The sequence below is a fragment of the Podarcis muralis genome, chromosome 5, assembly GCF_964188315.1.
Source record: "Podarcis muralis chromosome 5, rPodMur119.hap1.1, whole genome shotgun sequence".
NCBI classification, from domain to species: Eukaryota; Metazoa; Chordata; class Lepidosauria; order Squamata; family Lacertidae; genus Podarcis; species Podarcis muralis.
In genome coordinates, this window is record NC_135659.1 from 101,127,245 (window position 1) to 101,153,521 (window position 26,277).

The 26,277-nt window shown below is 53.1% G+C and overlaps 3 protein-coding genes and 1 long non-coding RNA gene across 6 annotated transcripts; 2 read left to right on the plus strand and 2 right to left on the minus strand.

The window, feature by feature from the left end:
- Positions 1-6,535: 6,535 nt before the first annotated feature.
- Positions 6,536-9,262, plus strand: LOC114598397 (uncharacterized). Its single transcript, XR_013393060.1, has 7 exons — positions 6,536-6,647; positions 7,576-7,655; positions 7,808-7,885; positions 7,985-8,068; positions 8,160-8,264; positions 8,574-8,618; positions 8,771-9,262. It is a non-coding gene; the product is annotated as an uncharacterized LOC114598397 (long non-coding RNA).
- A 2,729-nt stretch (positions 9,263-11,991) lies between these two features.
- ZSWIM1 (zinc finger SWIM-type containing 1) lies at positions 11,992-16,384 on the plus strand. 3 transcript variants are annotated; one of them, XM_077929489.1, is made up of 2 exons: positions 11,992-12,144; positions 14,231-16,384. In XM_077929489.1, exon 2 carries the CDS (start codon positions 14,362-14,364, stop codon positions 15,889-15,891), a length of 1,530 nt encoding a protein of 509 aa, XP_077785615.1. In that variant the 5' UTR covers positions 11,992-12,144; positions 14,231-14,361; the 3' UTR covers positions 15,892-16,384. The 3 variants fall into 3 exon arrangements, with proteins under 3 accessions (XP_077785615.1, XP_077785616.1, XP_028591530.2); XM_077929490.1 differs by lacking the exon at positions 11,992-12,144 and adding an exon at positions 12,211-12,323; XM_028735697.2 differs by lacking the exon at positions 11,992-12,144 and adding an exon at positions 12,946-14,116.
- A 321-nt stretch (positions 16,385-16,705) lies between these two features.
- Positions 16,706-17,603, minus strand: SPATA25 (spermatogenesis associated 25). The gene has a single exon (XM_028735806.2). It carries the CDS (start codon positions 17,601-17,603, stop codon positions 16,833-16,835), a length of 771 nt encoding a protein of 256 aa, XP_028591639.2. The 3' UTR covers positions 16,706-16,832.
- Positions 17,604-19,166: 1,563 nt separating this feature from the next.
- NEURL2 (neuralized E3 ubiquitin protein ligase 2) lies at positions 19,167-26,277 on the minus strand. Its single transcript, XM_028735698.2, has 2 exons — positions 25,550-26,277; positions 19,167-20,365 (listed from the first exon to the last, which is right to left on the minus strand). The coding sequence occupies exons 1-2, from the start codon at positions 26,235-26,237 to the stop codon at positions 20,250-20,252; spliced, it is 804 nt and encodes a 267-aa protein (XP_028591531.2). The 5' UTR covers positions 26,238-26,277; the 3' UTR covers positions 19,167-20,249.

Here is a 26,277-nt window from a genome sequence, read left to right on the forward strand (position 1 = left end):
ACGGCGTTTCCATGCACTGCTCTGGTTCGCCAGAAGCGGCTTAGGCATGCTGGCCACATGACCCGGAAGCTGTACGCCGGCTCCCTTGGCCAATAAAGCGAGATGAGTGCCGCAACCCCAGAGTTGGCCACGACTGGACCTAATGGCCAGGGGTCCCTTTACCTTTACTGCGTGCAAACCCAGCGGCGTTTGATTTGCCAGAATGATAGAAAAGGTTTTGGGAGAGGGTGATGAGAACGTGTGGCGGTACACAATACTTTTCCCCACTCGCAGCTTCTCTGCTCTGAATTGCACCTTTAGGAGCTATATTTCTCCCACCCACCTTGGGTTTCCGCTTGTGTTTGCTAGGGGGAGATGGGGGGGGGGAGGCACCCAATGTAGAGCAGAGGTGTGGGGAAATACATAAGCTCCCTCTTCTCAAGTGGCGTAAAGGAACGCCTGGAGAATAGGCAAGTGATAGAGGAGACTGTCCTCACACCTTGTGCTGAGAGCCTTCCTCTCTGCTCAGCAGCAGTTCAGCCCTTCTTGGGAGTTCAGTTCTAAACATCACATTTCTAGCTGCCTGGACTTTTAGAGGTTGCCCCTTATGCCAGTCGATTGTGCTCCCTCTTCCATGTGACAGCCCTTGAGGCCTTAGAAGGTGGCTACCACATCTCCCCTCAGTCATCTCTAGCCTAAGCACACCCAACTGCCTCAACGGTTCCTCATCAGGCTTGGTTTCCAGACCCTTGGTCGCCCTCTGCACACCTTCCAGGACATTTCCGCCTTAATGGCGAAGGGCTATGGGTGGTTGGCAGAGCACAGGTTATTTCTCTAATTTATACCCCTCCCAAAGGAACCCACAGTATCTAGACAGAGAGCTGGGAGACAAACACACACACCCCACACCCTTCTGAAATCCTGGGCAGTTAGTGCATGCCAGAGGTGCCCAAATTGTGCTCCGCAAATCGCAGCTTCGTGCTGGGGGGGGGGGTCCATGGTGTGACTCTGAAGATTGACACACACAGAAGCGGCTTTGTTGCTCTACAGCTGTGTGATTATATTCTATGTCGTCGCGCCACTCCTTGGTGTGTGGAGTGCCGCAGGGCGCAATCCTCTCTCCGATGCTTTTTAACATCTTTACGCGCCCCCTTGCCCAGATTATCCGGAGCTTTGGGCTGGGCTGTCACCAATATGCTGATGACACTCAGCTCTATCTGCTGATGGATGGCCACACCGACTCTGCCCCGAACACACTGACCAGATGCTTGGAAGCTGTGGCTGGATGGTTTCGTGGGAGTCGATTGAAACTAAATCCTTTGAAGACAGAGGTCCTATGGCTAGGTCGGGATGGCATGGGGATGAGGGACCAACTCCCTTCTCTTGCGGGGGCACAATTAGTGCCATTGCCTTCCGTTAAAGAGTTTGGGTTTGACGCCTCCCTTTCCATGGAGGCGCAAGTTACAGCAACAGCCAAAGCGACATTTTTCCACCTTCGCTGCATCAAGCAGTTGGTCCCTTACCTTTCCCGCCCCGACCTGGCCACAGTGATCCATGCGACGGTCATCTCCAGGCTTGACTACTGTAATTCGCTCTACACGGGGCTGCCCTTGAAGCTGTCCCAGAAACTCCAGCAGGTGCAGAATGCTGCAGCGAGGCTCCTCACAGGGTCTCTGCCATGGGAGCATATTCACCCAGTGCTTTTCAAGCTGCACTGGCTCCCGGTGGAGTACAGGGTCAGATTTAAGGTGCTGCTTTTGACCTTTAAAGCCCTTCACGGCCTAGGACCCTCGTACCTACGGGACCGCCTCTCCTGGTATGCCCCACGGAGAGCCTCAAGGTCCATAAATAACAACGCCCTAGTGGTCCCAGGCCCTAAGGAAGTCAGATTAGCCTCAACCAGAGCCAGGGCCTTTTCAACACTGGCCCCGGCCTGGTGGAACGCTCTGCCTCATGAGACCAGGGCCCTGCAGGATCTGATTTCTTTCCGCAGGGCCTGTAAGAGAGTTGTTCCACCTGGCCTTTGGCTTGGAGCCAATTTGATTCCCTCCCTCCCTCTCTTTCTTTTTTTTTTTCCTTCTCCTGTGATGAGGCTACATTTTAATGTTCCATTATTTTAATGTTGTATTTTATTTTTGTTTTTAAGTTGTAATCATTCTTCTTGTTTTTATTATTGCTTGTAAGCCGCTCTGAGCCCGGCCTTGGCTGGGGAGGGCGGTGTATAAATAAAAAATTATTATTATTATTACCTCCAGCTCAGTGGTCTTGGAGAAGGCTGTGAGGAAGCTCCTTCTCTGAGCTGCTTGAAAGGAAGGGCTGTTTGGCTCCGAATCATGAGCACCAGAAGGCTCTTTGGAGTTTGCTGACACACACACACACACACACACACACACACACACACACAAACACACGATACGATAATCTTTATTGTCATTGCCCCATACAGAACAACGAAATTGAAAAATCTACATGAGACATTCAAAAACCAACAAGCCTGCTATCCCATCTATCCCAACCTGGTTAGCCCCCTAAAAACTCTGATACCCCATTTTTAAATAAATAATTTGTCCTAACAGACCCTGACAGCAGCCATGAAATTAAAAGACGCCTGCTTCTTGGGAGAAGGGCAATGACAGGCCTAGACAGCATCTTGAGAAGTAGAGACGTCATCTTGCCAACAAAGGTCCGTATAGTTAAAACCATGGTTTTCCCAGTAGTGATGTATGGAAGTGAGAGCTGGACCATAAAGAAGGCTGATCGCCGAAGAATTGAGGCTTTGAATTATGGTGCTGGAGGAGACTCTTGAGAGTCCCATGGACTGCAAGAAGATCAAACGCATCCATTCTTAAGGAAATCAGCCCTGAGTGCTCACTGGAAGGACAGATCCTGAAGCTGAGGCTCCAGTACTTTGGCCACCTCATGAGAAGAGAAGACTCCCTGGGGAAGACCCTGATGTTGGGAAAGATGGAGGGCACAAGGAGAAGGGGACGACAGAGGACGAGATGGTGGGACAGTGTTTTCGAGGTTACCAGCATGAGTTTGACCAAACTGCGGGAGGTAGTGGAGGACAGAGGTGCCTGGCGTGCTCTGGTCCAGGGGGTCACGAAGAGTCAGACACGACTAAACGACTAAACAACAACAACAACAAACAGACCCTGACTCCCCTCCAGGGAGCTCTCGGCTGCAGCGTCTGCACGCGCCGCCATCTTGGAGACCTGCATGCCAAGCCGATGGTCCAGTCCTGCGCCATGGAGACCCCTAGCCTGCCTGGAAGGATGTGGGGATGGTCTCCCTAGGGGAAGAAGGAGGTGAAAGGAAGATGCAGCCCACCTGAGAGAGGAGCCTCCCCTCTGGGGAGGGGCCAGGTGGGCCCAGGTCCAGGTGGGGGGTTGCCATGGTGACCAGGACCCGCCCTCCTTTGTGACCTCACTTGCTTCTCTAAAAGCCAACCACTTGCAGGCAGCCACTATGGGTTAGCAGTGAGGCGAGGAGAGAGAGAGAGGAGTTAGTGGCAGTTGGTGGCAATTAGGAGAGGAGTTTGGTTTCTTGTTATTTTTCCGGTTTCTTATTTTGATTTTGATTTGATTTATTTGATTCATTTGATTTAATTTATTTTGATTTGATTTATTATTATTATTATTATTTTACAATAATATTTTTTATTAAGTACAAATTAGAAAACATACATATTCGCAACAATACTATACAAAAGAAAAAGAAAATACATCTAACCAAGGGGGAAAAAATTAGAGAATATTTTGTCTCTTTTCATATTTACAGTTATTTAGACCTCTATAAAATGCTATTCACAATAAAGCAGTGAAATGAAAGATAAGATATCAGAAAAATGAAAAAAAAGAACAAAGAAAGAATAAAGAAGTAAAAAAGATCATAGGTGAAAATTTTTAAAAGTAGATAAGTACTCACAATACATAGCCGTTTACCATCTATATTTATATTCAATTGTATAATTTCATCTTGTCCTTATCTACCTTAAATAAAGTGGTTTTTTAAAAAAAAGACTTCCACTGTTTACCTCACGTGTTTTTAATAATCCGTTGATTTATTATTTTACTCCTTTATTTTAACACTTTTTTATTTTACTTTTTCTTCTTTATTTTACTATTTTTATATTTGTTTTTTTTGTTTTTATTTAGTGCACATCTGTGCCTATTTTGTATATATTTCTTTTGTTTGTAGAGGAGTAGTTAGGGTTAGGTGTGTGCTTAGGGCTGGGGGTCGGGGTGAGAGTTAGGCTTGGGTGGGCATTTTAGAGAGGAGGGTGGGACTTTTTCGTGGAGGAAATTGGCAGGCTGTAAGTAGCATTCCTTCTTTCTCTTCGCCTCCGGGGGACGGGGGGGGGGGAGTCCTGGGGTCCCCTGCAGAGTCTTGGCTCTCTGGTCTTTATTCAATGAACTCTTGCAACCGGACTTCCAACTGCCACATGGAAGAAGCAGAAAGAAACCCATTTTACCCACAACGTCCTACGTGCATCACATCTGTGTCACAAACTAGGAGGGTTTTTCTGGCGGAAACCTGAGTCCCAGGTGTGCCCCTGTCCCTGCCTTGACATCCACCTTACACCCATTGACTAAATCAAAGGGAAATAGAGACATGTTCCTGTTTCCCAGCCCAGGTGAATCCCCGCTCTTGTCCCGGCCAAGTCCCCAGTCCATGGAGGTTGGGTCCACTCTTGTCCTTGAGATGGCGACCCGTCTGGTCCTCAGAGACCAGGATGACAGGGATTCTCACCCAGGCGGAAGGCTTGCTGTGGACGTGGTCTCCTTCGGGGATCAGGGCTGCCCCATGCCATATCCCAAGCATAGCTGTTCCCCTTTCTTGCGAGGAATCCTATTTGGAATAAGGGAATTTCCCTTTTAAAAAGGGAAGCGTTGACAGCTATGATCCCAAGTGCCTCCTCTGGGTGCCCTCTTCCTTCGGAGCAGAACAGCATTGGAACGGTGTCGATCCGAGGTTGGATTGCTTTTACAGGAATCTTTGAAGCTTTTCCCGCTGCAAGAGTAGACAAGTGCTATAACCAGATAGTAGGCTTGAACAAGACACAAAAGACTTTCTTCTTCTTCTTCTTCTTCTTCTTCTTCTTCTTCTTCTTCTTCTTCTTCTTCCTCTTCTTCCTCTTCTTCTTCTTCTTCTTTTGTGATCCGTCGTAGCTGAGGTGGATTGTCTTCCACACTAGGGACATAGGTTTCTGGGCAAGAGTTGATTCCGGTGAGGGTTTGCCAAGTCTTCCTCTTAGCACATTTCTCCCTTGCATCCTGAGTTCGGGTGTCTTCAAAGCCCATGACACCTTTGGGAAAGGCTCCAACCAGAGCTCTCACAGGCCAGTGTTTCCCAGTTGTTGGTGTTTACACTACATGTTTTTAGATTGGCCTTGATAGAGTCTCTAAACCTCTTTTGTTGACCACGAGCATTATGCTTCCCATTTTCAAGTTTGGAATACGGTAGTTGCTTTGGAAGATTAAAATCAGGCAGTTGGGGCTTCTGGCTTCTGAGTCGCTCTCTCTGCTCGTCTCTTCTAGAATCAGGTGCTTAAGGCGCCTGTTCAGATGCTGCAACAGGGTGGCCCCCCAACAAGCCCTGGAGCAGCCCGTGGGGCCAGGTGAGCAAGTGGCCCTCCTTTGGGGGACAGAGGAGGGCAGGAATGGGCATGGGGGGCAGCTAGACAAAAGTGTTGGCATGCAGAGGGCCGTCTCCTTCCAGCAGCCCATGGCGAAGACCATCACCTCTGCTCTGACCTAAATCAGTGACCTGGGCTTACTCAACCAGGGCACACTATCAGCAGATCAAACTGTGCACACAGAATAGGCGTGAGGCTTGTGGAAGTATACTACAACTACAGATTTATTAATCATAAATCAGGGCAAAGAAACATGTCGTCTCTCTTACTTGTTGTCTCAGAGAGAACAGCAAAAGCAATACACAATGGAAGTTCCCAGCAAGCTGTGCTGGAATGTAAACAGACATGTGACACGTAACACTCCCATGTCTGTTCCTTAAGGTGGAATGGAAATGTCAACATCAAGATGCAAAGAGTCAGATGGCTAGATCCGACCCAAGGTCCATCTGGGCCAGTGGCTAGAAACCCAACCCCTCCCACAGTGACCACCCCGTTTTGTGGGGGCCAATGAAGGAAGCAGGGTGCTGGGCTGGGGGGGGCAGTTGTCAGCTGGAGGGGCATCTTCCCTGGGGAGCCACATTCTGGGGGAAGGAGGCCGGGATTGGCCCCCAAGGCCTGGGGTGTCTCACCTGTCTAGTAGGACTTGGAATCCAGGAGAAAACTCTTGGAATAGCCTTGCCAGGGGCTCAGGGACAAACTCACCTCTTCCCATGTCTTTCTCTTTGCAGTTCTGCTGCGGTTCCGCATCCCTGCCCCAGGGGTGAGTATTGGAGAAAACAAGAGCAGGGAGTGGATCCCTCAGACCTGCCCTCCCCATTGCCTGGGCTATTTTGCCCCCCACTCTGCCCTCTCAGATGCAGAGAAGCCCCCACCCCACCCGTCAAGGACTGACAGCCTGACTTTTGTATTTCAGCTGCTGGAGGACGGGCAGCGGTACCTCCTGGGGGTGATCCAAGAGTGCCAGGCAGCTGAGCTGAGCGGGTTCCGAACCCTGAAGTGCTCCAAGCAGGAGACGGCCCAAGCCATTCTGGTGAGTGATGGGTGGTGTGAGGGACCCCCAGGGGGAGGGACGGGGTTTTGCATCCCCCGGAGAGGAGGACTCTGCTGGCATAGGGCATAGGGTGTTAACAGAGAAATCTGAGGGCTCCCTTGGACAAAAAAACAAGGACCCCAGCCAGGAATACCAGAGCAAAACAGCAGCCAGTAGGCTTGGTCTTTATTGAAGACTGTAGAGACAGGACTCCCACCTGCCACCAGGTGCAACAAGATGGAAGCCCCGAACAAAAGAGCCCCCAAACTTTTATTAGCTGCAAATCCCCATGTTACCCCCCCCCAAAAAAAAACCTACATCACTCATACATCATGGTTACATCATGAAAGGGGAGGTCTGGTGGCAGTAATCTGAGCATCCTGGACACTGCCCCATGGTTCCCCTTGCCCTCCACCAAACACCCATCAAGTGTAACAAAAAAGATATTTACATTTCCCTGTTTCCCAGCCAAGTCAATCCCACCCTTTTGTCTTCACCTGGGTTTGTTAGTTCAGGAATGGCTACCTGTCTGGCACTCAGGTATCAGGATGCCAGGGATTATCCCTCAGGCAGAGGGGCTGCTGAGTAGCTGAGCTCACTTGTCTATATGAATTTCTGACGTTTTCCCTGTGAACCAGTATATAGATACATTTATCAGTGAATTCTTACATTTGGTATCGTGCAACAAAGGCCCTTTGAGTAGATAGGAAGAAGCTGTGTTTTGTGGGGACAAATCACAAAAGTGATTGTGCTGATTTTGATAGCGGGCTGCATGTACATGATATCTGCTGGTGGGGCAACCCCCCCCCCCAACCTATACATAAATTCCTGCAACAAGGGCAGGAAAGCCAAGCCTGGCCTTGGGGGTCGGAGCCGTCCTCTGGAGGCCCCCTGAAAGAGCTGGACTTCCTCCTCTGTTCTCTTCCAGGGCATCTTTGGCCACCTGGAGCGCTTCAGGGATCGCCCCCTGAGCCTGGCTCTGGACTTGGTGGCCCTCATCCAGCTGAGGTGAGTGGGGTCCCTGGGATGGATGGGGTTGTGGGGGGTGGGGGGCAGAACTCCAGGGGGAGCTCAGGGTGGGGAAGAGCAGGCAGGAGGGAGAAGGGGGCAAGGGAGACTGGGAGGGGGCAGAGTTTAACTCCTTTCCTTCATCTCTGCAGCATCATGAGATGATCAGTGCCATCCTCCACGGGACCCGGGAGGCTGTTATTGGGGGCCCACAATAGGAGGACAGAGAGGTATGTCCTTGGTCTGGACTTCCCTTCGCACAGCTTTCCTCTTCACACACATGCAGAATCTAACCCAGCACTCAACTTCTTTTCTCTCTTTTCCCGCAGGAACTGAAGCGGCACTTCCGGCTCCTGCTGGGGAGTCTCCTGATGGAAGCCCCCAATCCTGGCACCCTCCTCCAGCTGCTTAGTGTAAGTGTCCCCCCAACTTGCTCGGGGCTCGGGCCCTTGAGCCTGTCCTGCTGCTTTGGCCCCAACTGGCCCCAACTCTTTCCTCCCGCAGGACCTCTGAGGATACGCCCTTGGCGAAACTGGGGAGGCTCAAACACTAGCGGCTGGCAGCATTTCTCTGCTTCTGGCTGTGGCGCAGAGATTCCCCCAACTCAGAGTAAGTACCTCGCCTTCTTCTTTTCATTTCTCTGGTTGCTTCCATCCCCGCAAGAGCACATCCCCCAGCAACCTTTATCGCAGATGATGCGCTGTGTGTCCCTGGGGGCCAGGATGAGGCCAGAGGCTTTTCCTGCCCCCTTTCCTGCTGCTGCTGCTGCCCGGGGAGGTCCTCTGGGACAAGGGATTGGGCCCATGGCAGAGGGAGGCCCGTCCTCCCTGGCTTGGGGCTGCTTCTGTGCTCTCTTGCACCCATTCAGGGTGGATTTCGTAGTATCATCTGACCCGGATTTTTCTTTGCGGGTGACAGTAATTCGGCCAGACCTGGTCTGCTTCCGGCAGAGACCCAAAGAAGGTAAGCCCCACACCTTGGAGACGGAGAACTCCCTTGTCCCTTGTTTCCCTGCCTCCCAGGTTTTCTTGCTGGGAGCCCTGCAGGACCTGCTCCCACCTGGCCGGGGAGGGCAGCGCCCGGACCGACTCTCATTTCCATTCTCTTCCATCCAGATGACATCATCCTTGAAGACTTGTAGTCAGGGCAGACCTCTTGCAGAAGGCGTTACAGAAAAATCGAGGTGCGAGGCTGCTCAGTCGCCCAGCTGGTCAGGCAGAGCCGGCGGTTCCCTGCGGAATAAAGGAAGGAGTCCAGCCAACCGGAGCAAATAGCTGTAGACCAGAGTTTATTGCGCAACAGGCTCAAAGAGGAATTTTTGAACCCCGAGGATGGGGTGACAATGACTTCTTTTATATATATATATATTTTTATCAAGAATTTCAACACAATAATTTTAACAAAAATACATCATCCACATTGTCCCCCCCCCCATTTATATTATATGCACCTTTCAACAATTTTACTTTCCCTTCTATCACTTCTTTTTGAAACCTAGATGTCATGTAGCTTAATCTTTTCTTATTATCTTCTTTGTATGTTTCGTATAATTGTCGATAGTGTAACCAACTCTGAAAATGGTCTTTTATCTCTTCATAGTCTTTTAATTTCCGTTTTCCGTCTTGATCCTTTAACAGATCTGGGTGACAATGACTTTTAAAACTTTCCCACCATATCCCAGAATACAGTTCGTACAGCATCACTGATACATCACTGACATGTCACAAAAGGGGAGGGGTAGACAGGGGTTCCACTAGTTTAACCTTGGCAAACATACCCAGGTTTGGTCCTTGGTACAAGATTAGCATAAGCAGACATGGCAGGGCAAGACTCAGGTATAAGATGAGCCTAAGCAAACACCTCTGAAGTCCCACCACCCAAAGTACAATAGAACTTCCTTTGCATATCTGGACCCCTTGGCAAGTCTGGGGATGGGGTTAGGCTTTCCTTGGCCAACAATCAGCTCAGCAATTGCCACCTCTGGGCACTTCCTGGGGTAGGAGGTGTGTATACATGTCTTCACGCTTGTGGAGGTGGCAGGGAAAAGAGTAGCCTTTCCAAGGGCAAAATAGTGTTGAAATGGAGGAAAGTGGCAAAGGAGTTGACTTTATATGATTTTTAAAGCTAGAGACACGGGTGGCGCTGTGGGTTAAACCACAGAGCCTAGGACTTGCCGATCAGAAGGTTGGTGGTTCGAATCCCCGCGACGGGGTGAGCTCCTGTTGCTCGGTCCCTGCTCCTGCCAACCTAGCAGTTCGAAAGTACGTCAAAGTGCAAGTAGATAAATAGGTACTGCTCCGGCGGGAAGGTAAACGGTGTTTCCGTGCGCTGCTCTGGTTCGCCAGAAGCGGCTTAGTCATGCTGGCCACATAACCCAGAAGCTGTACGCCGGCTCCCTCGGCCAATAAAGCGAGATGAGCGCCGCAACCCCAGAGTCGGTCACGACTGGACCTAATGGTCAGGGCTCCCAAGTCGAAAGGATATATTTATGCATAATATTTGTAACATTTAGCAACTTCAAAGATGTGCCCCCCTAATTTCCATAACAAAGGAAAGTCTCGCTTCCCATGAAAGATTTTAGAAAGGGGAGAAACCATATTGGTGCTTGGAATGCGGCCATATTGGTGCTTGGAAGGCTCACACTTCCACCAACACCAGAGAATTCACAGAGGGAAGAAACATTTTCAGCATCAAGAGGGTGAACAGAATTCAAGAATGTGGAAAGAGCTTCAGGCACAAGAAAAACCTCACTTGGAGGTGTTTCCGGAGAGCGATGGCTGGCTGAAGATGTCTTTTGCTGACCTCTGTCCTCTAAGGTGGTGAGGCAGTGATGTAAAAGCATCCAGACTACAATCTGGTGGCTAATTTCCCTTTCTTTCAATAAGAAAGGGTTGAGGAGCAAACCACAAAAGTTCTGAAGAAGCGTCTGTCTTCTAGAGCAATTGGGGGGAGACTAAGCCCACCAGAGGGTGCTCAGATTGGGGACAGAATTCAGCTCCAAACTGTTGTAGACTTAGAGTCAGCTACTCATTCCTAGAATTATTTTAATGAAGACTGAATAGGAAACCAAGAGGACGCCCTGTTTGTCGATTGAATAACACACAGAGGTGAGAGATTGTGAATGGTCATGAAAGAACTGATAAAACCAGGCTGGATGAAGAGATCCAAAAAGCATTAACATTATTTTGCCTGAAAAGATCTCACGGATCTATGGCTTTTTCAGTTCCTTAGGATATATCATCTACTCCCTGCATAATTCAATGCGTCTTGGTGTCAAGCTGATTGAAGGCAGAGATGGATGCCCACAAGCGACTCTCCCCTCCCGGGGGTTCCAGCAACTGGTATTCAGAGGCATCCAGCTGTCTCCTCCTCCTGCCAGACCCTCTTTTTAAGGCGTCCTAAGGTGATGGACGCGGGTGGCGCTGTGGGTAAAACCACAGAGCCTAGGACTTGCCGATCGTCAGGTCGGCGGTTCGAATCCCCGCGACGGGGTGAGCTCCCGTTGCTCGGTCCCAGCGCCTGCCAACCTAGCAGTTCGAAAGCACCCCCGGGTGCAAGTAGATAAATAGGGACCGCTTACTGGCGGGAAGGTAAACGGTGTTTCCGTGTGCGGCTCTGGCTCGCCAGATGCAGCTAGTCACGCTGGCCACGTGACCCGGAAGTGTCTCCGGACAGCGCTGGCCCCCGGCCTCTTGAGTGAGATGGGCGCACAACCCTAGAGTCTGTCAAGACTGGCCCGTACAGGCAGGGGTACCTTTAAGGTGAGGGACAACTCAGCCTCCTGCAGCAGAGTGTTCCACTGGCTAACTATGCGTTGTGTGCAGGAGGACTTGCAGAATCCTCGCCCGGTGGATTCGGGGGTCCCAGGGTCATCTAGTCCAACCCCGTGCAATGCAGGCGTCTCAGCTCCTGAGGCAGCCTGGCCTGGAGCCTTCCTTGCCCAGAGCCCATGCCTCTGGGATGGGGATCAAGATCCCACTTTATCCCTTTGACACGTGTTGGGGGGGCTTCCTTTTGCCCTTGCTTCCCCCCTGCATTTTGCGCCTTCCCCACCCTGAGATTTCTGGGCGTGATGCCCATTCCAGAAAGAAAACCATGGATCAGACATAGGCCAACCTGGCCCTCCAGCTATTTTGGGACTACAACTCCCATCATCCCTGAGCACTGGTCCTGTTCGCTAGGGATGATGGGAGTTGTAGTCCCCAAACAGCTGGAGGGGCGGGTTGGCCTATGCCTGCCCTTGATCAAGAACTCAATTGTCTGGCAAGGCGCCTGCGCCGCCACAGCGCCCTCTGCCGGGCCGCCCGGGGCGGGAATAGCGGGCGGGTCACGTGAGCGCCGAGGGCCCGCCCCTCGCCCGGCGGAGCCCCGAACGTCACGCGTTTCCTTGGCGACGGCGCAATGGCGCGCTTGGGGTCGAGGCGAGGGGCGGGGCCTGGCGAGAGCGACGGAGGAGGAGGAGGCGGCAAGATGGCGGCGCCCGGGGACGGTGAGGGGGCGCGGGGCGGGGGGGGGCGGGCTCAGACTAGAGCCAAGGCGGAGGGAGGGGCTGCGCTGGGCGGACGCCGCTTCGGGGCCCCCCGAGTGGGGCTGCGGAGGCCGGCCGGGGAGAGAGAGGCTCCGTTGCAGCCGGGGAAGGAGAGGAGGAGGAGGAGCCCGGCCTCGCAGGTGCGCCAGGGAGAGGCTGCTTCAGTGTCTCCTCCTCCTCCTCCTCCTCCTGCTTCTTCCTTCTTATTCTGATTCTTTTGCTCCTCCTCCTCCTCCTCCTTTTCTGCTTCCTCTGCTTCTTCTTTCTTCTTCTTCTCCTTCTTCTCCTTCTGCTTCTTCTTTTCTCTTCTTCTCCTTCTTCCTCTTCGCCTTTTGCTTCTTCTGCTGCTGCTTCTTCCTCCTCCTCCTCCTCCTCCTTCTTCTTCCTCTTCTTCTTCTCCTCCTCCTCCTCCTTCTGCTTCTTCTGCATTTTCCTTCTCCTGCTTCTGCTTCTTCCTTCTTATTCTGTTTCTTTTGCTCCTCCTCCTCCTTTTGCTTCTTTTTCTTCCTTTTTCTTCTTCTCCTTCTGCTGCTCCTTTTCTCTTCTGCTTCCTCCTCCTCCTCCTCCTCCTTTTCTGCTTCCTCTGCTTCTTTCTTCTTCTTCTCCACCTTCTCCTTTTTCTTCTTCTGCTTCTTTTTCTTCTTCTCCTGCTGCTTCTTTTCTCTTCTGCTTCCTCCTCCTCCTCCTTTTCTGCTTCCTCTGCTTCTTTCTTCTTCTTCTCCACCTTCTCCTTTTTCTTCTTCTGCTTCTTTTTCTTCTTCTCCTGCTGCTTCTTTTCTCTTCTGCTTCCTCCTCCTCCTCCTTTTCTGCTTCCTCTGCTTCTTTCTTCTCCTTCTCCACCTTCTCCTTCTCCTGCTTCTTCTTTTCTCTTCTTCTCCTTCTTCCTCTTCTTCTCCTCCTGCTTCTGCTTCTTTTCTCTTCTGCTTCTTCCTTCTTCTTCTGCTTCTTCTCCTCCTCTCTGCGCTCCTCCCTGCCGCCATCCCTCCTCTGCTCCTGCCCACCTAGAGAAATCAACTCCGAGAGGAAAGGGCAGTAGCATAAATACACCCCACCTACCCAATCTCCCCCTCTCCTTGCTTTTAATGCCTCTGCGGCGGCAGCACTGGCCTGGCTGGTGGGCCGTACATCCAAAGTTGCTCTGGCTTGTCCTGGGCAAGATGAAGCCACAGACCAATCCAGAGAGTAGTGAAGATAAGGTTCTAAGTAGGAGCCTAGGAAGCTGCCCTTCCGGGGGGCCCTTATCCCCACCCAGCCCTCCCTGGGGTCAAAGCCGGGGCCTCCTGTGCACCCACTCTTCCCACTGGGCTGCAGCGAAGCCCCTTGTGCACATTGCCCTCATGTCGTGGCAGAAGGCGCTTGGCTGCCCTTTGTGGCGCAGGAGGCTGTGTGGCGGCTCTTGGTAGAGATGCGCCCAGGCAGTCAAATCCTGTGTGGTGCTGCTTTGTAGAATACAGTCCTGTGATGCCACTGTTTTGTTCAATTTCTGTGCAGGAGGCTACGCTCTCTTCTGTATAGCTCCCAAACTTTCGTATATGTAAAATAAAAAAACACTTAGCCCTGCAAATAAACAAATAAATAACCTAACTTAAGGGACGGCCTAAGCCGCTTTGTATTTCAGCAGAAGAAATAGATGAGGCCCTGGTGACATTTTCTCCACCTTCCCATTGCACCTCAGTGCCTCTGATGTCATTGGCAGAACGAGTTGACCTAACTGGGCCGCCTCCTGGCTCTGTGTGGTTTTTTGTTAACCAGATCCAGCTGCTTTGCGTAAACCAAAACTCTTTGTAAGCCAAGTTTGTAGAACACACTGAAAAATATAGATGTGAAGCTTGACTCTAAAAATACATTTTTTAAAAAACGATGGGAAACACAATGGACTCCATTTTAAAAAACCACACAGTGTGCTACTGGTACAGCATCTTCACTCTCTTTGGTGGGTTAAAAATGTGGAATTTGTCACCTTCTCATAAGAAGATCCCTTTACACACCAAAACAGAAGCACCAATCAGGAGAACTGACTTGGCTTCACCCTTTTCTTTCACTCTAGGTCCTTCGGTCTGAGACAAACCTTGGTCACTCTTGACCCCGGTGTAAGAGCAGCAGAAACTTGAACTCTTTCCCTGGCAGGAATCCCTGGGAAAAGCTCTCCAAGGCAGACGTTCAGGAAAAGAGTGCACGATGGCCCTGGAAACTGTGAAGGAGCTCTTGAGCTTTGACTGCGGCTTGCTGGTGGCTTACCAGGTGTACAAAAGCTCCCAGCTGGAGTCCATCAGCTTTCAGACCAGCCAAATGAGGGACGTCTTCTTACAGCACCCTGAGGTTGTGCTCATTCATCGAACCCACAACCCGTGGGGCAAGGCCCTCTACACCTTCATGGTGGACCAGCCTTTCATGCAGCTGGAAGGGGAGGTGACCAAGGTGATCCACTTCGCAGTCCCCACCAGGGAGTCGGCGGAAGGCCTGGCTCAAATGTACCGCACCTTCAAGGCCTTCAACCCCGAATGGAAGCGGATCAAGACCTTCCTGGTTGACCCGCGCTTCCGGTGGCTGCCGGCGCTGTCGGAAGCGTTCCCCTCTGTGGACGTCCAGCTGTCCGTCTTCCACATATGCAAACACTTGCAGCACAAGATCCAGCAGGTCTCGCTGGAAGCCCACACGGAAAGGCTGGTTCTGAGCGCCTTGAGGAACGGCATGTGTGCCCCCAGCGAGAGCAACTTGAGGAAGCTGTACACCGTCCTGTGTGGCTTTGTGAAGCCCAACCGCTTGCCCCAGCTCCACAAAGAATGGCTGCTCAACGAGAAGATCTGGGCCTTTCACCGCTGGCGGACCTGGGGCCAGTGCAGCCAGTATTTCAAAGATCTGGAGATGCTCACACACAGCTTAAGCCAGATCTTCTGCATAGGACCATCCCTGGAGACCTGCATCACCAAAATAGCAAAGACTTACCAAAAGGTTGTCCAGAAGAGCTCCGCGGAGTCTGCGCCAGGCCCAGGCCCTTTGCTCGGGGAGAACGGCTCCTCCATCCAGAACCTGCTGGTGCTTCGCTCCTCTGCTGCAAACTCTCAGAGGTTTCTGCTTCCAAGGGATTCTGCTCCGACCGCCGCACCGACTCCCCAGAAGCCGGCGGCAGGGGTTGCTGCTGAAGAGTCAGCTCGTGAGGAGGAGGCAGAGGTGACTTCCAGAGAGGCTGAGGAGCGGATCAAGCAGTCCTTGAGCGACATCTGCACAGAGCCGGCGGCCAGGCTGTGCTTGAACGAGTTTGCGGTTGTCCAGAGCTCTGCGCAGTTGATGGGAAACAATGGAGAGGTTGCCAGCATACAGATCCTGGAAGACGCCCAGGCCGTGCGCCACAAGGGCCTCAGCAGCTGCACCTGCCACTTCAGCCAGACCTTCCAGCTGCCCTGCCGGCACGTCCTGGCTGTGCTGAACTCCGAAGGGAAGGCTTTCGAGCCCGGCAGGATCCCAGCGCGGTGGCGCAAGGGAAACGGCACATCCCAAGAGGGACAGAGCAGTTCTGATGGGCTGCTGGAGGTCCTGAGTTGTTCGTGGGACAAGTTGTTGGACAAGTACCTGGCTGTGTCGTTTCTCACTGCGGAGATCAGCCGGCTTCTGAGCCAGTGCAGTCACGAGGAGTTTGATCGCAGGTACAGCACCCTCCGCGAGCTGGCCGACAGCTGGATTGGGCCTTACGTGCAGGTGAAGTTGTAATTAGGCTCAGGGGCGCTACTGGGAGCAGACCCTTGGGCTCGGTGGTCGGGGGGAGCAGCCTCCTAGCAGGGCTCTCCTCAGAAGTGCCAGAGACTTGAGGTTAACATTTCATTCAGCTCCGAGTGTCTGTGGGGCTCCTCCTTTGTGGAGGGAGCTTTGATGAGCAGCCCAAGACTCTGTACACAACTGCAAACCTGTGTTCTTGTCTGAGACTTTGCCGGCAACTCAGTGGCGGCTCAGGGGTGCCTGACATGACCTACAGACCCGTGAAGCCCACCCCCTCGTCTCTCTGCATTACTATTCCCCTAAGTCAGTTGGTTTTAACCCCGCCAGCATGTCTGGTTCTCCATGTCAAAGGGGACCAGGTGTGTCCCCCCAAGTCCTTTTTTCCTATCCCTCCCCCCCCCCTGATTATTGAAATGGGGCCCCCTGCACCCAGCGAGAGCAGGACTTCTCTTTCGTAAATGTCGTCAATAAACAAGTCTTTCCTGTTTGTCGTTTCTCAACATCAGCCTTTAAATACCAGTCAAAATCTCATTAGGAAACAGGGCAGGGCTTCTCTGCTGTCTCTGCCAGGCAGCTGGTACCGGGCTCAGTGGAAGCGCCCTGTGGGCGTTGTGTCAGACTGGAAACACTGGTGACACGAGGGGAGAGGGGCAAGAGCTCCAGGAAGCAGCTGCCATTTGGGCTGTTCTGTGGAGAGCTGGGTTATCCCTTCCACTTGGTCCCAAGGAGCCTGGCTGGGTAACCCCTGTGGTGGTGTGGGAATGGGAATGAAGGGCTGCCTGGGGTCCAATCCAGACAGCGGTTTGGATCAGAGGATCTGGCCAACTACCTGCTTACAGAAGCAGAAGCACGGACATAAGCAAAGAGCCTTGCTTTTCACAAACCCTTTATGTTGGCTTTTCAAAGCAGAATTCAGCGTTTCTTCCCCCCTGCTCTCACTTCTCCAGCTGCGCCAGGAACAGGGGCAGGAGGCTCCTGTGGGCGGCCCTCTTCCTCTGCTTGTCCCCCCTCTTGCAGGAAGGCCCCAGGCGCTGCATGGCAGCCCACCTCCTCCTCCTCCTCTGTGCTGCCTCCCCTTGCGCATTACCAGGCTCCAGGTTCTCCGCCACAAAGCACTGGGCAGCGTGGACCATGTCTTCCTCCCGCACGCCCGGCACGGGGACCGTGGGAATGCCAGCGATCATCATGGCCAGGGTCAGGATGCAGATGTTGGGGGGCAGGTGCAGCGGGGGCTGGGCCTCTCTGTCCTTGCCAAACTTGGCTGACATCAGGAAGACCCCGCTGGGCAAGAATCCCCACCTGGCCAGCGCAAAGTCTCCGCCGGAGCTGGCAAAGTCCTTGGGGGGCTGGCTGAGAGGAAGGGGCGGCGGCACAGAGGAGAGGAAGAGCCACCGGTCGCCCGTCTGCTCGGCAGGATATTCCCGGTCCGGTCCCTGAGGGCACAGCTTCCTGCAGCAGAGGCCTCGGTGTGGCTCCCACCTTTCTGGCGTCCCTTGCCCAGCTGTGCCCGGTGACCAGCAGGCTCCTCCACAAGGCGGCTTGGTGTCCGGATCCTGGAGCAGCTGGGGGCCGCTGAGCTGGTGCGGAGCCCCCTCCTTGGCTTGCAGCTTCCTCCTCAGGAGCCCGATGGCAGAGGAGAGCCCCCCCGAAGCCGGGGCCTCCCTTGGCATCCCAGGGTAGAGGCTCGACGGGCCACTCGGTGCCATTTCGACCTCTCTGCTGCCCGATTCTCCTGTCCAAAATAAAGGCGTGTGTTTGGGGGGGCACCAACTGGAGTGTCTGGGGCAGAGGTGGATTGGCGGGGAGGGTGTGTGAGGAGGACAACGTGGGGGCTCTTGTTCTCAGGCTAGATTGAAGGCGGGGTGAATTGAGGGCGCTAAATTCCTCCCATGCCCTCGATACCAGTTTCCATGGCCCACACATTCACTTGCCTCCTGGTGCTGAGTAATCTCTTTCCCAAGAGGAAGATAAACTGGAGCGAGAGTTGAGCCGCAGCTGTAATTTTCATTCCATGGGTTCCCGGCTTCCCACTCCGCCCCAGAAGCAACCAGAGAGCTTAGGAGATGGTTCCGTGTGGCCCATATCGGCTGTCCGCCCCCAGGCCTGCCTCTTCCTCGGGCCTCATCCCCGTAGCGCTGGGGCCTCTTCTCTGGCCTTGTCAAAGAGGGGTTTGGCAGCGGAATGGACCACCTCAGAAGGTGCTGGACTCTTGTCCATTGGAGGTTTTCATCCCTGGCCATCTGCCAGGGATTATTGGGCTGTGATTCCTGCATTGCCGGTGGGGGTGGACCAGATGACCGTTGGGGGTCCCACTTCTGTGTGTCTAAGAAGACAGCCACCCATCTCTGGGGTGGCATGAAGAGCTCCCTCCACACACCAATTCAGTGGGTTGGGGGGGGGGAGGAAAATGTGTGTGGCCGCACAGAGGAGGGCGTTGTCTGCACAAAACGCCTCGGGGGACGAAAGGGGAGCCGTTACCTGGACTTGGAGATGGAAAGAAGCCTGCGGAAGGTTTCCCCATCCCATAATAGGACATGGTGTCCGCTGAGAGCTGGCCTGTGGCTGCCTCAGTGCTGTGCCTGTCCTGAACTCTCCCCATTCTAGAACCAGCGTCACAGGGCTCGGCCCTTACCTCACACAGAGCCCCTGGGCAGCCTTGCCCCTCAGCTGCTCCAAGGAGTTGTGGCCACTTGGCTCAATGGGGGGGAGGAGTCTGGTGATGTCGGCAGGTTGCGAAGGCTCTTCCGGCCCCCAGCATTTGCCCCCCCCCCATAAGTACATAAGGAGAGCCTCCTGGATCAGGCCCAGGGCCCATCGAGTCCAGCCTCCTGTTCTCACAGCAGCCAACCAGATGCCCATTATGGGAATCCCAGAAGCAGGGTCCGAGCACAAGAGCGACTCTCCCCCCTTGCGATTTGCAGCAGCTGTGGGAGCGAGTTCCATAGGTTATGTGCTATCCCCAGATGTGGGTCCCCAGATGTTGTTGAACTACAACTCCCATCACCCCTAGCTAGCAAGGCCAGAGCTCAGGGATGATGGGAGTTGTAGTCCAAGAACATCTGGGGACCCACAGGTGGAGAACCACTGCAAAAGTCCCAAACACTGCAGCCGTTCTCCACCCCCTTGATCGTTTCATTGCCATTTACGCTGCCATTTATGTACTGCAGTATCAGGGCAATAAAACTGAGCCTCCCTCGCTTGGGAGCCCTCTGCTGCATAACCAGGAGGGAAAGGGAGCTGAGGTTGCAGGAAAGGGACACTCCCAGGACTTGTTGCTGTTCTAAGGTAGCTTTTATTGAACTGGCATGACTTCCATAAAGCCTAGTGTGCGATGCGCCCCCCCCTTTCCCCATAGCAGCAACACCTTCTGTGCCTCGGAGGTCTACATTTGAGAGCCAGTGTGGTGTCGTGGTTAAGAGCGGTAGTCTCGTAATCTGGGGAACCAGGTTCGCGTCTCCGCTCCTCCACATGCAGCTGCTGGGTGACCTTGGGCCAGTCACACTTCTCTGAAGTCTCTCAGCCCCACTCACCTCACAGAGTGTTTCTTGTGGGGGAGGAAGGGAAAGGAGATTGTTAGCCGCTTGGAGACTCCTTAAAGGGAGTGAAAGGCGGGATATCAAATCCAAACTCCTCTTCTTCTACATAGTGCATTTCTTCCATAAACATACTAATGTGATGTCGGGTCAGAACAACAGCGGGCTGCTGGGGAACCCACAAAAGTGGAGCCCGTGGCCCTACAAACTTCACACGCTTGCGTAGAGCTGCTCCCTCGCCTTAGCTTTACACGTGTGTAGAAGTTAAGTCACCTTCTCGGAGGGAAAGCATGCCTTTGTTCTGAGAGCTGGATCAGCGAGAAAAATAGGGCACCTCCTCGCTTACCAAACTCGCTCAAGGCTGAATTTTTCCTGCAGAAACATTCTTGGCATGTTCCGAGTAAGCAGATTCCCCTAGTGGATCTTTTTTAAAAAATCTCTTCGCATGTAGGCTGTCTGTCAGAGCATATTCTGTAGTTCCCAGTACACCTAGAAACAGGGCAGTTGGCCGGTGCTTCCAGTTCACTGCTACATCTTGCCGTCTGAAAATCAAATCCTCCCTTGGACTGTTCCTGCTATTTCAGGGTCCTGCTGTTGTTTGGAGGGCTGGTGGTGGTGGTCTTGCCCCTTCAGTGAGTCTCTCGCCATATACGTGGCTGCCCCAGTGGCTATGTGGGAAGTGAGTCCCCTAAGGCTGGCATTCTGGGGACAGAGCAAGGACGAAGCGCGGCTTCACTGCTCTCGGCTCGTTCTTGCGGACCCTCCGTCAAGTCTCTTGGGTGGGCGACTCGTGCAAGAGAAGAAAAAGCCTTGGTCACTTCACTCGTATTTGCAGAAGTTCTTCAGGGATGGAGGGAGGTCGAGCCCATCGATGTCTAGCCGGTGGGCAATGTGCTTCTGGATGGCCAGCCTGCAGAGGGTCTGCAGGGAGGGGACTGGGAGGAAAAGAAGAGAAAGAAGGGGACTTGGCTGTGAGACAACCTCAGCATGAGGATTGGGACCCGTTCCTCTTGTCTGGAGAGAGCCCCCACCCCAGCCCTAGCAAGACAAGAAACCTTCTGTAGGTAAGAGCTGTTCAACTGTGGAACGGATGACCTCAGAAGGTGATGGAGGTATTTAAAGCAGGTTGGGTAGCCATCTGTTGGGGATCCTTTAGCTGCGATTCTTGCCTTGCCAGGGGCCCAATCCAACTCTACAATTCATCATTCGATGACACTGACCAAAGAGCTCCCTCAATGCCTGAACAGCTCAAGGGACCACAGTGGCTGTTGCGAGAGCCCTTAGAAGTACTCCTAGGCTGGGGCATTAGGCAGGAGGCAGCACCCCTACAGCTCTGGAGAGACCTTCCAGCTGAGGCTCAGTGAGAGTGACATGTTTCCTCCTTGCACATGAGGAGGAAGGAGCATCATCAAGAGCCTGGCTGCCTTGCCAGCTCCCACTGAGGGCAGAGGAGCAGCTGCTGGGCCTGGGCTGCTGCAATGCCGTTGTTTGGAAAGGCAGGTAGTTCAGCCTGGCAACACATCTTAATGAGTGTGCCCCAGTTTGCTCTCCTGGCAAGACCTCCTTCCCCTGCGAGTCTCCATCTGCAAATCCCCCAGAGCCAAGTGACCCAAGAGGGAACGGAAGCCCCCTTTTGACTGCGCCCTTGCTGGAGACCGTTCCTCTTCCTGTCTGCCTGTTTGTAATGAGCTTTCCTGCCTCGGTGGTTCGCCTGGCCTTTCGCCCAACAGATTCACCCGGGCAGCATTTTCGGGCCTCGTTCTTGCAGCAGATTCCTGTCCTAAAGCTCTTGCTTGGGCTCCTTCAGTGCCCCGCACCCCTGGCACTTATGGTTAAGACGGCCCTGGGCTTGTGAATGATTTTGTTAAGATGAAGGCTTAAGCCCATGGAGGGCCAGACCATGGGGTGGCACCACGCCACTTTGGCATGGGGAACCAACTTCCCCCTTCATTCCTCACCCACTTTGCCAGCATGCACATGCCAAAGACAAGCTGCGCTCACACCTTGGGTGAAAACCTCCCTTTGGCTCCCTGTCAGAGGCAGCATCTCTCTTCACCTCCTGGTGCTTCCAGACATAACTTCCATGTTCCTAACACAACAACCGGGCTTGTTTTGCCAACGCTGCTGCCTCCCTTTCAACGCCCTAAAGGCTCCTGAAGACTGAAAAACACCAAGCGGCCTGTCACTCTGCTAATACACTAAGGTCTGCTGTATCAGTTGTGACACGAAGGCTGGCAACATCAACCCCAGTGTGTGGGAATCCTTTGCAGGTGACTGCAGTGCCTGGAGGCAGACATTCACAGCAGGAAGCAGAGGAGGAACGACCGCTGCGAGAAGTGCAGAAAGGGAAAAAACACCCTGGTGCATCTGTAGCAGCACAACCGGACGCCTTCCTTTGCCCCAGCTGCAACAAAACATGTCTCTCCCATATTGGTCTCTGCAGCCACAGAACCCTTCTGGTTTGGACAGGTCTCATCCAGAGGTGGGGGCCTGAACTGAGGTGGGGCATCAACCCTGCCTTGGGCTTAATGCTTCTTGCATGCCTTTCCCAGGTTACCAGGAAGCAGAGGGGGGAGGAATTTGCATGCAGGCCAAAGAGGAAATTGGCACACCTCTCCAAGGAGGTTCCTTCACAGCCTGACATCCCAGAGACACACACACACACACACACACACACACACACACAAAAAGGCCTTTGCGGAACTAGACCCAGTTCTCAGCGTGTTTTGGTGAAACTCCTTGCCAAAGAATGCGGTGGAAGTCTTTTATAATATTTTAACTAAGATTTATATATTGTAATGTTTGAAGTATGAATTTGGAATAATTGATTATGAAAAGTATTTCCCCCCCTTCATTCTTTTTCTTGTTTCTTTCTTTTACCTTTTGTCTTTCTTCTTTTCTAGTCTGCATTTTGGAAAATTGTGTAGATGAATGTTTTACTGTATTGTTTCTATTTCTTTTTTTCTTTTCATTTTTTTGGGTAACATTTAATAACATTTAATAATAATAATAATAATAATAATAATAATAATAATAATAATAGAAGGAAGCTGCGCTGCAGCAGAACATTGTTGCTAAGAGGCATCCGATATTTAACTTGAGAAATTGATGCTCGGAAATGCATACTCAGTTTTTTGACTGCAAAACGGATGCCCCTCCCCGTTTCAAGAAGAAATGTAACCTCCAGATATCTTCTAAAGACCACCCTAAAAGGCGGAAAGGAAACGCTCCAAGTTACTCGGAAGTTGGTGTCCTTCACTGGAGACTTTTAAGCAGAGGTGGGGGTGGGGCTTGTTAGGTATGATTCCTGCATAGCTGGGGGTTGGTCTGGATGACCCTGAGGGATCCCTTCCAACTCTGCAGCTCTGATTCTGTGGTTCTATATTCCCTGGTTCCAGCAAATCTGTGGAGCCTCCCACTGTTCCCACACACAACGCTGAAAGCGCCTTTTGCCTCGCATCCTCCCTGTGCGAATGTCAGGTAGAGAAGGAAAAGGTCCTTTCTGGCCAAGGAAGGTCTTGCATTGCAGGAGGATTCCCACGCATCCCAGCTCATCTTTCTTTGCAGCTTCATGGGGCACAGCTGGCAAAGCCAGGCAAGGACCTCCGCGATTTGGCATTGGGCATGGAATGGCCAAAACCTGGAGGAAGTGGAGCTAGGCTTTCTCTGCAGCACAATGAGCCCTCGTGCCTGGCCCTCCGCAGCCTCTCTCTCTGCAGGGCTCTCTTTTTAACATGTTATTATAATCTGTTAACACCAGAAGAGCTTGCTGGATCAGGCCAGGGACCAATCTGGTCCAGCATCCCAGCCTCACAGAGGCCAGCAAAATCCAAGCCCACAAACAGGACCCGAGGGCCAAAGCGTTCTCCAATGGTTGTTCCCCATAATCTAGTGTTCAGAGATAGACTGTCCCTGGGCCTGGAGGTTCTGCTATCACAACAAGCCTCCATAGGAAGAGGGTGCTGGAACGGGCCCATGGCCCGCCTGGCCCAGCATCCAGTTCTCACAGTCACTGAGCAGAGAAACGCTAAAACAGGATTCAGGCACAAGAACATTGTGGAGGCAGAGCCGCTGCGGCTGGTAGCCCTCAGTAGCTTTATTTTCTTCTATGAATTGGTCCAATCCTCCTTGAAAACCAATACATCTTGGAGGTCCCAGGCCACAGGGAGGCTAGGCTGGCCTAACCAGAGTCAGGGCTTTTTCAGCTGTGGCCCCGATCTGGTGGAACGCTCTGCCATAAGGGACTTGACATCTTTCCGCATGGCCTTCAAGACAGAACTGTTCCACCAGAGCTTTGGCCAAGGCACAGTCTGACCCCCTCCTTCGGTAATCCTCACAGAACTCTAGCCCAATGGTGGCCATTAATTTGATTTTGAATTGATTTTAGAATGAATTGATTTTAGAATGCTGTGTTACTTCTATTGTTGTTAGCCGCCCTGAGCCCGGCTTTGGCTGGGAAGGGCGGGATATAAATAAATTATTATTATTATTATTATTATTATTATTATTATTATTATTATTATTATGTTGATGGCCATTGCTGCCTCCTGTGGAAGGGAGTTCCGTAGGTTAACTACTGAATGCCACCTGCAGCTAAGCCACAGCAAGCCCCGTGGAGTGGCTGCATTCCATGGCCTCCCCGAACCTGACACCCGGCCCGCCACATTCCTCCTTGCCCGGGCGGGAGAACCACTGGCCACGAAGGCAGGCAGGCAAAGGGGCAAGGGCTTTGCCAGTGGGGCAGAGAAAACAAACCCTCCCTAAAAATAGATCCCTTGCGCACATGGGACTGAAGAGAGCGGCCAGCGCGGGATGCTTGCTAATTATACCCCTGCTCTGTTTGCCAACAGATAATGCAGCCAGAAACACCTCCTGGGTCTCCCTTAGCCCCGGATTCAGATTACGAGAAAGGAGAGCCTGACTAATCCTTAGGGAGGTCTTTCTGGCGGCAAGAGTTGTTGGCTTCCAGCCTTGCAGGGAGCTGGGCTAGATGACTCTTTGGAGTCCCTCTTCACCCTAGGATTCTGCGATCCTCTTTGTCAGGCTCCCTCCTGGATCCCTGCCTCTCTGGCTCCGCTCCCTCCTGGTCTCTCTGCTCCCAGGCGATTGGGCTTGACATTCAGACAGCCTGTTTCAGAGCGTTCAAGGCGCTCTGTCGTCTTCTCATAATACAGTGGTACCTCGGGTTAAGAACTTAAATCGTTCTAGAGGTCTGTTCTTAACCTGACACTGTTCTTAACCTGAGGCACCACTTTAGCTAATGGGGCCTCCCGCTGCCGCCATGCAATTTCTGTTCTCATCCTGAAGCAAAGTTCTTAACCTGAGGTACTATTTCTGGGTTAGCGGAGTCTGTAACCTGAAGCGTCTTTAACCCAAGGTACCACTCTACTTAGACTAGCTTTGGCAATTGAATCAGTATCATTCCCCTAGTGCGGACTGAGGGAGCAGGGGCTTAGGTCTCCCAGTGACAAGAATCACACCTGGAACATCCAGAGTTATCGCTCCATCTCATTCCTGCCACTATGCTAGACCAAACTGCTGTGATTGCTGCATGGCAGGGGGTGGGAGCAGATGACCCCTTGGGACCCCTCGGGACCCCTCCCAGCTCACAATTCTAGGATTCTCCTGCCAGCCGCTCTTCAAAGTGCCTTATTTGTATGGACAGCGTTAACCCCCCCTCTCCTCCTGCCTTCTTATCCCTTTGGGGCAAGGCTCGCTTTCTCTGTCCATCGCCCCCCACCCTTCCTAAGACGACCCAGCAGCCGGCTGCCTGCTTCTGGGCTTGACCACCTCCTCTCTCCCTCTCCCCTTCACCTGAGTAGCCCACCCAGCTGTTGCCTTGGGGCCATCAGGATCCAAACCTCCAGAAAGTCTCCCTTCTTGTGACAATGCCATCCACCAGCTCAGATCTGCCTAGGAAGCTGCGTCATGCAGTCTGCCCATTGATCTATCTAGCTTAGTACGGCCTACACTGACTGGCAGCAATGCCCCTCCAGGATTCCAGGCAGGAGTCGTCTCTCCCAGCCCCACAGCTGCCATGAGGCCGCTCCACCTTTGAGCTACGGCCCTTTGCCCCATGGTCCGGGGGCCATGCCAGTTTGAGAGCTGAGGATACCTACATCCGTATTCCACCTGGATGAGGCGGACGCTCTTGGTGGAAGCAAAGATGTCGACCACGGCGTAAAGGGGCCGGGAGCCTGGGAGACCCCTGGCGCTGGGACCCATGTCCTCCCCGTTGATGACAATGTGCATGTCGGCTGTCCCGTCCGGCTGCGGGGCGAACAGCACCCCGATCCTGCTCCTCCGGGCCGTGGCAGGGAGCACATTGGTCCTGTACAGGTCGTCCAGGAGGTGGCTGTAGCGGCCTGGCCTGCTGCGGCCCACCAGCTTGTCCCGAGGGATCCTGACCTTCTCAATGAGCAAGTAGGGGTCAGAGAGGAAGCCCCTCACCTGGGCGGAGGCCTCTTCCCCGGCAGCGTCCTGGGCAACCCAGTTGTGGTTGCGGGTGATGGCGAAGACCCAGCTGTCGCCCAGGTTGACCAGGTCTGGCAGGGAGTACTCGGGCACCGTCTCCAGGCTGCGAGGGTCATGGGCGGTCAGCCCCACCCGCAGGTGGCCGCACCAACCCAGCTCCTTCTCCTCGATCTCCACCAGGAAGATCTGCCCAGGAGCCAGGGGCTCCCGGCTGAAGCAGACGCCGTTGGCGAAGCTCTCCACGCGGGTGGCCTGGGTGCCCGAAGGGTCGATGCAGACATTGGCCCCGTGGATTCGGTGGAAGCGGGTGGGCGGGTGGCCTGCAGCACTCATCCCTGGGCTTCTCGCGGGCAGGACTGAGGCTATTTTAAGG